The 9,519-nt window shown below is 42.4% G+C and overlaps 2 protein-coding genes across 4 annotated transcripts in view; one reads left to right on the forward strand and one right to left on the reverse strand.

Moving 5' to 3' along the window:
* Positions 1-2,881, forward strand: part of LOC109531484 (solute carrier family 2, facilitated glucose transporter member 5-like) — a 7,925-nt gene extending 5,044 nt beyond the window's left edge. Inside the window, 6 exon segments of the mRNA XM_019895792.1 lie at positions 236-423; positions 498-608; positions 1,247-1,348; positions 1,456-1,531; positions 2,429-2,556; positions 2,671-2,881. Coding sequence (XP_019751351.1) covers positions 236-423; positions 498-608; positions 1,247-1,348; positions 1,456-1,531; positions 2,429-2,556; positions 2,671-2,844 — 779 coding nt within the window. The 3' untranslated portion in view covers positions 2,845-2,881.
* Positions 2,882-6,534: 3,653 nt separating this feature from the next.
* Positions 6,535-9,519, reverse strand: part of patz1 (POZ/BTB and AT hook containing zinc finger 1) — an 11,340-nt gene continuing 8,355 nt past the window's right edge. For 2 of the 3 annotated variants that reach the window (XM_019895772.1, XM_019895773.1), the window contains one exon: positions 6,535-7,368. In XM_019895772.1, coding sequence (XP_019751331.1) covers positions 6,905-7,368 — 464 coding nt within the window. In that variant the 3' untranslated portion in view covers positions 6,535-6,904. Of the gene's footprint in view, positions 7,369-8,924; positions 9,132-9,519 lie in introns of all 3 variants that reach the window. The other variant, XM_019895774.1, reaches the window with a different exon arrangement.

Below are 9,519 nucleotides of genomic sequence, written 5' to 3' on the forward strand. Positions count from 1 at the left end.
TCTGTGCGGCCCGGTACCAAATGCCCTGCGGACCGGTACCGGTCCGCGGACCGGCGGTTGGGGACCCCTGTGGTAGGGGAAACATTTGGGCATCTCTGATGTAGAAAGTACCCTCAGGTAAATATTTGCCTCCAAAAGATAAAAATTGTCAGGTCACAATAAGGCGCCACTACAGAAATTGAAAAGCTTCTGACAGCGTAGCTGAGTTACTAGTTGCACATGCGTCATGTGAAAGCATTGCAGTGGCTGTGGCAGGAGGACGACTTGAAAATGGAACTGGAGGACATGCAGAAGGAGCGACAGAGCACTCAAGGGGAGAAGGCCAAGACGGTGAAGGACATCTTGACTTGTCGTTGTGTCCGATGGCAGCTGCTGACTCTGGTTCTCACCTGTTCTGGCAACCAGTTCTCTGGCTACAATGCGGTACCTATACCTGAGGACAGTTCTACCTTAAGCTGCGTTGAATCCTGCTTTTCATCAGCCGTCCTCTCTATCAGCTCTATTTCTACGCCTTTGACATCTTCAGCGAGTCAGGCGCTCCAGAAGAGCTGAGGCAGTACTTGACTATTGGGATTGGAGCAATGGAGTTTATCGCTGTCATGCTATGTGTAAGTTTGACACAGGATCACATCGAAATTTGACCAGGTTTTTGTCAATGTTCCCAACAATCTCTCTCTCTCTCTCTCTCTCTCTCTCTCTCTCTCTCTCTCTCTCTCTCTCTCTCTCTCCAAACTTGTGATTTTGAAAAGCTCATTCAAAACAAAACCAAAATAAAAATACTCAAAATATATGTAATGTCTTTTAACCAGTCATTAATAGTAAGCAGTCAGTGATCAGTGAAGTTGTTTCAAAAATGTACTAGTGTTAATTAATGTGCATTATCCGATTAAAATAATTAAATTTTAAAAAAATCCATATCAAAGGTAATTAGAGAGAGACATTGGAGGGGCAAATAGAACGAAATTGTGTCCACATGATGTAAAAAAAAAAAGCAGAGAAGAGAAAACAGCAAAAAAAAGCTTCATCGTTTGTAATATCTTATGCAAATTCAGGACAATTTATTGAGTATGTAGAGTTTGAAAATGTAATTTGAAAACTCGTTTGATCAAATGAAACCGATATAGAGTACGCAGTACTGTATACATCCTACCACCTATTGATGTCATGATTTACGGATGGTTTACAGCATGTTTTGTACAGAGCTTTTTTTTTTTTTTTTAAAGTCTCCCTCCTGTTTGTGTTTCAGTCCTTCTTAATCGACCGTGCTGGCCGAAAGAAGTTGATGGGCTATGGTTATTTAATGATGGCTGTCGCCATGTCTCTTCTTACGATCATGCTGTGCATCAAGGTACCCACTTCTGCTGCTTTGACCTTGATCATTAAACACGAAACTATCCGCATTGACTTAATTTTGAACTAAATAATTGGCCTTTTTTTTTTTTTTTTTTTTTGCAGGATCTGAATTGATGGATCCCATACATGAACATTGGTCTGATTTTTTGCGTCATCTGCATTTATGGACTTGGACCCTGTGAGTTCTGGTGAACAAAAAAAAAACACATTTTATTTTTGAATTGAACGTATGTATGTGACGTACAATGAGTATGATAGATTTTTTTTTTTCAAACACAACATCAGACATATTTTTGGGTGCCAGAAACATAGAAGGCACCACCTCGGAACAAACCCTTTTATGTGATTTGACGCAGGTGGAGTGATTGAGAAAACAAAAAAATGTCTTCAATGATGATTTAAAAGTTCTTCTCCTGCGCTATTGTTTCAATGTGTGAAGGGTCAGTTGAAAACAAGATGTTATATGAGGTTGATTGTTTTTTAGAGAAACAGAACTCCTTTTCTACTCTTATTGTTTTGAAAAATAGATATTAATAGAAATTCAGAAAAACTTAACATGATCGTCGAGTGACTGCCTAATGAAGTGACTTTTCTGTTGCTTGGATTAAAATTGTCAAAATGGTGCTCCTTCGACAGTGAAATGGATAGCGAGATGTCAACATGACGTTAGCTAGCCGGCTCGCGCTTATGTTTTGCTAAATTACTCAAAGACAAATGAACCAAACATTTTATCCATAGAAAAAGCGAGAAAATGTCTTCCGCAAAGCCGATAATTGTTTTCAAACATTTCTACTGATAAATGCGTTGTTAAGAAAATAAATGAAAGTGCACAGGCTTTCTAAGCGCCCTGTATTACAATTTCCCTGTTTTAATGCATGGGAGTATGGTAGTACACCAAAAAAATAGTGTTTTTATTTATTTATTTATTTTATTTTTGGCAGGTAGTTGGACACAATAAAATCATCTGGATCCAGATAATATATTTTTCAAAGTAGATGTATAGTCTACTTCAAAAATAAAATTGATTAAATTCAATACACAATTTTTTTCAGTGCATATCTCTTTTTTTTTTCAGCTGGAGTGGCTTTCGCCCTTCCTGCTGACCTCTTCCTCCAAGCATGGCGTCCCGCTGCCTTTGTCGTCAGCGGGACTATTGGCTGGCTCAGCATGTTCCTCGTGGGCATGTGTTTCAGCTACGTCGTGGTGAGACATGCCACACCTCTGTGTCGATCCTAATCCAACCTTATATTTGCGTGTGTGTGTGTGTGTGTGTGTGTGTGTGTGTGTGTGTGTGTGTGTGTGATTGTGTCCACGTAGAATGGAATGGGCCAGTACTGCTTCCTGATTTTCGTGATCTATTGCATCGTCAGTGGAGCCTTCATGATCTTTTTGGTGCCAGAGACCAAAGGAAAGACCATGTTGGAGATTATGGAGGACTTCAACAAACTTAATTACAAGAACAGGGAAACTGAACTTGCCACCAAATTTTAATGCAAACTATGTATTGAGAGCAAAACACCAAAACATGTTTCATTCGTAATTTTAATTTCCCTCGACATAGGCGAGGCAAAGCAAGGCGGCTTTATTAATACAGTGCGTTTCGTACACAAGAAAATTGACATCATTTAAAGTACAACATATAAAAGCATTTGCAAACAAAAGTGTAAAAGATATTGAAATACACAGTAAAGAAATACAAGGAGCTTCTTCAGCTTGATGGCATCCCTCAGTGCCGGTGTCCACCAGTGACTTCGGGAGTTGCTGCCACATTACTATGCACCGACTACCTTATGGCCACAACTCCGATCGGCCGCCTCAACAATAAGAGCCGTGCAACATGGTCCACTTGGACTCAATGCCGCCCCCCCCCCGCATGTTTACCCTAGTGTCTAAACATGCGGTTGCAAATCCGGACATGAGAAAAGCTCTGTCGGAGGTGAGAGTTGAAACTCCAACAAACCCTCACAATACGTTTGGGTCTGCCAGGTCGGATCAGCATCTTGCCCCCCCCCCATCAACGGAGCAAATTGACCACCAGGTGGGGTTTACTTCACAGATCTGCCCCTCCTTTTTACCCTAGTGTCTAAACATGCGGTTGCAAATCCGATGATACGACCACAAAGTCAATCATCGAACTGCGGCCGTGGGTGTCCTGGTGCCAAGTCCACATATGGAAACCCTTATTTTTATTCATGATGCTCGTTATGGACAATCTGTGCCGAGCGCAGAAGTCCAACAACAAAACACCATTTGAGTTCTGATCGGGGGTGGGTGGCGTTCCTCCCAATCACGCCCTTCCAGGTCCCACTGTCATTGCCTACCTGAGAATTGGAAGTCCCCCAGCAGAACGAGGGAGTCCCCAGAGGGAGCGCTCTCCAGCACACCCTCCAAGGACTCCAAAAAGGGTGGGTACTCTGAACTGCTGTTTGGTAAATAGGTACAAACTACAGTCAGGACCCGTCACCCCCCCACCCGAAGGAAGAGAGAGACTACCCTCTCGTCCACCGGTGTGATCGGTTTAACACCATGTCCCAACTCCATTGGAATTGGGTTTGTAAATAAAAACCGAATACAGTATAATGATTTGCAAATCATGTCCAACATATTTTTAATTGAATACACCACAGAGTCAAGATATTTCATGTTCAAACTGACAAACTTTATTGTTTTGAGCAAATAGTGAAGAGGCACGGGGAGAACATGCAAACTCCAACAAGAAGGCCATAGGGCGGAATCCAACCACGCACCTCTGCACTGAGAGGCTGACATGCTAACCAGTCGACCACCTTGTTTGTAATTAAGGGCTATATAAATAAATGTGACTCGACTTGAACATTAAATGTCTTTGTAGTGCATTCAATTGAATAAAGTTTGAACAAGATTTTCAAATAATGGAATTTTGTTATTATTTATATTTAACACAACATCCCAACTTCATTGGAAAGGGGTTTGTAGGACAGAAGAGAAATGGTCTACGGAGACCACCTGCAGAATCACAGGGGAAAACATCCAAAAAAAAAAAAAATAGAGTGAGAGAGATTCCCCCTACCACCCAAAAAAATCAAAATAGCTTTGCATCAATTGGTTTTGTACAAAGTGCATTCTAAAACCCTTTCAAGTATAAAATGTGTGTAGCTTGCTTGTTTGCAACATATCCATGGTGTGATGTTGTGTGATCTGTAACCGTTTATTATTTAACGTATGTAGCGAGTGAGATCCGTGGCACCCAACGTGTGAAGCTCCTGTAACGTGTTGTAGACAAACTAAATCATATAATGAATCAATCAGTCAAACGGTTCGGCGTTATAATGGTCCACTGTGGGATTATAGAAGGAGAAAGCAATAACAGTGCAGCTGTCAAGGGCTTTTCCATTGAAATTTATTGGATCCTCGTCTCTCTGCCAACGAGAGAGACTCAATAACAGAGTACAAAAACAAAGATTTATATAGTAGAAAAGTATGCTGCTTATACTGAAATATGTCCAAAGACGTTATAACAAAACATGTAGCGCACATGTTTTAAAAGCTTTTTTTTTTTGTATGTGTGTTTTGTTTCATATGACGATATAGGAATACCACGTTGAGATACTGTACATTTTCTGTGTTTAATTAAAAAAAAAAAAAAAAAAGTTCCAATGTATGTCACGGTACAATTCACCGAAAGACAACCTTTAAATCCACTGCCGTGCACAATCAGTAAGTGGAAGGCACTTTGCAACAGACTGAACGAAGAAAGCCAAACGTTTCGGGGGCGAAAGGGAAAAACCAAAACATCTTTTACAATGAAGTACCAATGGGAGTGAAGCGAATTCACTTTTGTCTTTCAAATAACAACACGCGCCTTTTGTGGCAGAACGGATCACAACAAAAGAACAAATAAAAAGCGCAGTGCGGGCAACCATTGACCTCGCACTTAGTTGATTGACACTCAGCCAAAGATGGAACGCAACATAACTTAACAAGCTTCGAGCACAACAACGGGACAATGGGCAAAATCAAAACAATCTTTGCTTATGTACAGGTCCACCAGTAACAAACCTCATTGGTTGCTTCGATATTTATATATATTTATAGAATGTGCATATGGATGGTATATACACTTGTTACAATTCACTAGATAATCATAAATAATATAGAAACACAGTCACTCTCTAATCAAAACAAAACAAACACACAAAGTAGGAGACGGAACACGCGCACTTCACTTGGTGAGACAAACACGTTGGTCGATGCAGACGAAGAGAAAACCCGAAATCTGACTCGAAACGATGCGCCTTGTCGGATGAGGAAATTGTTCCTCCTTCCCGTCGTGTTTCTTCGGCAAGCTTCCGTCGGACGATACAGCAGAAACCTCTCACTCGAGTTTCAGAGGAATGTTTCGGATGCAAAGACGCAGAAGAAGACAGCTCACTTGTTTGGGATTGGTCCGGATGCTGCCCGATCACAAACCGTTAACGCGCACGTACTAACACTCGCACTATATCTCCTGAAAACGTAACTTTACACGAGTTTCAAAATTGTCAAATCAAAACATTTACGCAACGCAAAGAAACAAAACGCCACCCAAAAGCAATGGGCATAAATAAGTTAATAAAATAGAATCTACATTTAATAAAATATATCAACGATAATCTACCTGACCTTGGTCCCCCCACCCCGGCCCCTCCCCGTTCAGTGAACACGCAAGGATGGAACACAAAAGATTTCGGGAACGTTGCTTGGGGAACATAATTGCTGATGGCTCATGGGGTGTTTGTTTTTTTTCCATATTTTTCTTTTTTTTTTTTTTTTTTTGCGCGCTGATGACTGACTCGCCGCTGTCGTAAGAGCCCATGGCCTGTTCAGCTATTAACAAGAAACACAATGTTCTTCTTCTACAACCTCATTCTTGATCTGTTTGGACAAAAGTTCCGATTGAAACGCAAATGTCAAACGCAAACAAAAAAAAGTGCCTTTTAACTTTCGTCTTCTGTCGGTGCTTGACTTTCTTTTTGTGACAAAAAAGCAAACGCGAACGAGGATGTGTTAGCTTGCATTGAACGGATTCCAATTCTTGAATCCGCCACTGATTGAAACCCCTCTCCCCTCCCCACACGTCACGGAAAACAGCAACATAAATACGCAACTAAAGCGTCGCCCGCTGCTCTTAAGGCGAAAGAGCGAGCATCTATTGATTCGCTCCCCACGCGTCACGGAAAACAGAGCAACATAAATACGCAACTAAAGCGTCGCCCGTTGCTCTTAAGGCGAAAGAGCGAGCATCTATTGATTCGTCACGTCCAGAAACACGTGCAGCTAAGAAAGGTCAATGAACCATCAAAGCAACTGAAAGTTTCTCATCGAACGATACAAAGGAGAGGTCACCTTCATGTCACCGTATATGCGCTTTCCATCCTCTGAAAAAGTAGAAAAAGTAGGAATCATATGGCAGTCTGGCAAAAATATACACAGTAAGCAAGAGAAGTAGTCTTGAGGCAAAGTTATTGTCAAACACGGAGCAACTTCGGTGGGCCTGGATGAGAGCATCAGAAACCGAGCGCGCGGGGGGGTGTCACTTCCCCCCAAAGTCCACCCCGCTCTGACCCGCGTCGGCGTCCACCAGCGAAGAGGCGAAGGCCGACTGGACTATCTGGAAGCCGAACGACTCCAGCAGGGACATGCTCTGCTGAGGCGAAAAGGGGGCCAGCTCGCTCAAACCCGACGCGGACCCCGCTTGGGCCCTGGTGGTTTTGTGTACTCTGTGCTGGTGTTTCCTGAGGTAGGACTTGGTGCGGAAGGCCTGACCGCAGATGCCGCAGTTGAATTTCTTCTCGGGGTCCGTCTTGGCTTTGGGGCCTTCCGGAGAGCCCAGGGCCCCCGCGGAGGTTCCGTTGCAGGCCAGCGAGGGAATCTCCAGCTCGGGCCTGTCTGATTTGTGTGGTGATTTCATTTCCTCACAGTTGGACAGTTCACCAAATGAAGGATCCGATTCTTCCGAGTCTAGATGAGGACATTTCCCATCGTTTTCCTGCCCGTCTAAGAGAGAAAGGAAATGGGATGAGAAGAGATTGAAGGAGGGGGCGAGGGGGGGCGGTATATTAGGAGAACTGCCTCATAAACCACAATCCTTGAGCGAAAACAAATATCTGGTCAAGTGGAACCTGTAAAGTTTCCACCGAGGCTTCAATTTTTGTTCCGTTGGTTCCAGCATGCATTTTATTTACTAAGGCTAAAGCTAGGGGCATATGATCAAATAAAGCCTCCGATTTTAATACACGATTTTACAGTTGTATTGACAAATGATCATTACATTCAAAACATATTCAGGTTTTTGTTTCTTTTGTTCCCAACTCCTGGTTTACAATATTTTTTCTGCTATTTTTATCGCAGAATCAACTTCCACAGGAAGAAAAAAAAAAGATACAGGCTTTTTTTTTGTTTTCCTTTGTCGGAAAATGTAAAAGTAAGTCTCCGGGGGACTCCCTGTTGTCAAAATGTGTACAGTATGTAAACAGGACAGAAGTTTACTTTCAAAAAATGAGGCATTAAACTGCCTTAGCTATTCCAAATGTTTTGAAAAGCAAGGCCCGCCGCACACGTAGTAATATGGCCAAAACTCAACTGAACAGGACAAGTGCAAAGAATTTACGGTTGGCGATTCTCACCCGCACACCTGGCCAGCCTCACACACTTACCAACATGCTGCATCAGAAAACCCACAATGCCTAGTATTCTGACGAGGAAACGTTTTGGGTCACCACATACAGTATACTTTTTTTTTTTTTTTTTTAATGTACCACAAAAAAAATGAAGGATTGTCAAAAAATAAGCAGATTGCCCTGGTCAACGTAGTTTTATTAAAATAATATAAGGAGAGGAAATGGGCAAGTAAATGAGAACTGTAAAGTGAGAGGCTGTTGGGAAAATCAGTGACAGAGACTCTCCATGCTTCACTTTTTAGCCACATGTACATATGAAGTATGTATGTAGTATATATCTACAGTATGTCTGGCATGTAGAATATGTATGTACATACGTGTGTATGTACAGTACCAGTGACAAGTTTGGAAACTCCCTCTAAATTTGGAGGGGTGGGGGGTGGGTTGTTCATTTTGTTCACTTGTAGATTAATATGTAGGTCATTGAAAGTGTTGCCGCTAATGATCCACGTGGGTGAGCATTAGACACACAAACTTCCTGAGCATTCTTTGGACAATACAAACTATAAATACGGCCCCACATTGTCTCACTCATACATCATGGGGAACATGTCATTGAATAAAACACATACATTTCTAGTCACGTGACCTCATGAGCCTCATTTATGGGGCTCGTAACAAAAAAAAAATATATATATATATATATATATATATATATATATATATATATATATAAAAATATATATTAAAAAAAATGCCTTTGGAAATGTTTAACACGATTGACTCTGCCATTGCCTATCCCCAGGCTCCTTTCGAGTGATTTGTAAAAGTCGGTTTCTTAGCGGGAATTAAGTCTAGCAGCGCCAGGACAACTGTTACGGTGGTCCCGCATCATGCATCCGCCCCACCCACTACCTGCTGGACTTTACTGACCTGCAGCAGGCCCATGGATGGGGAAAGTGGGCACCCCACCAGAGCGACACTCCCAGAAATACGGAGTCCCGCCTGGCTTCCCTACAAGCAGCTCAGGCTGCGGGCCCAAGGCTGGAGGGCCGGGCTGGGGGAGAACTTGATGTCCAGAGAGACCATGAAAGCGAGCCCCTGCCTCGGGCGAGGAGAGGACAAGCTGCTGACCGGTGTCTATAAAACCACCCATCCAAAAAGAGGAGAAACACATGTAATAGGGCAGCAGACACCGCAGCGACAGAATTCCCTTCTGAAGTGCTGAAAGTGGAAACAGAACATGCTCGACAGAGGAATTAAAAAGGTTTCGCTTCACCAAAAATCTCTCAACCCCTCCAAAGGATATTTCTCACATGTTCTCAGGATCATCAATCAAAAATGAACCTAAGTCCACAATAGCCTTGCCACATTTTGGAATACAACAGTCAAACCATTTGCATCTCATAATGAACATGCACATGCCAGGAGCATGCTGGACGACATGCTCATTGAATGATGCAGCAGCAAAAACCCATGCATCATCCGTCAATTAATAAATTGACTGTGCGGGGGCAAGTAATTCTTT

This window comes from Hippocampus comes, unplaced genomic scaffold, assembly GCF_001891065.2.
Source record: "Hippocampus comes isolate QL1 unplaced genomic scaffold, H_comes_QL1_v1.1 scaffold420, whole genome shotgun sequence".
Taxonomy (NCBI): domain Eukaryota; kingdom Metazoa; phylum Chordata; class Actinopteri; order Syngnathiformes; family Syngnathidae; genus Hippocampus; species Hippocampus comes.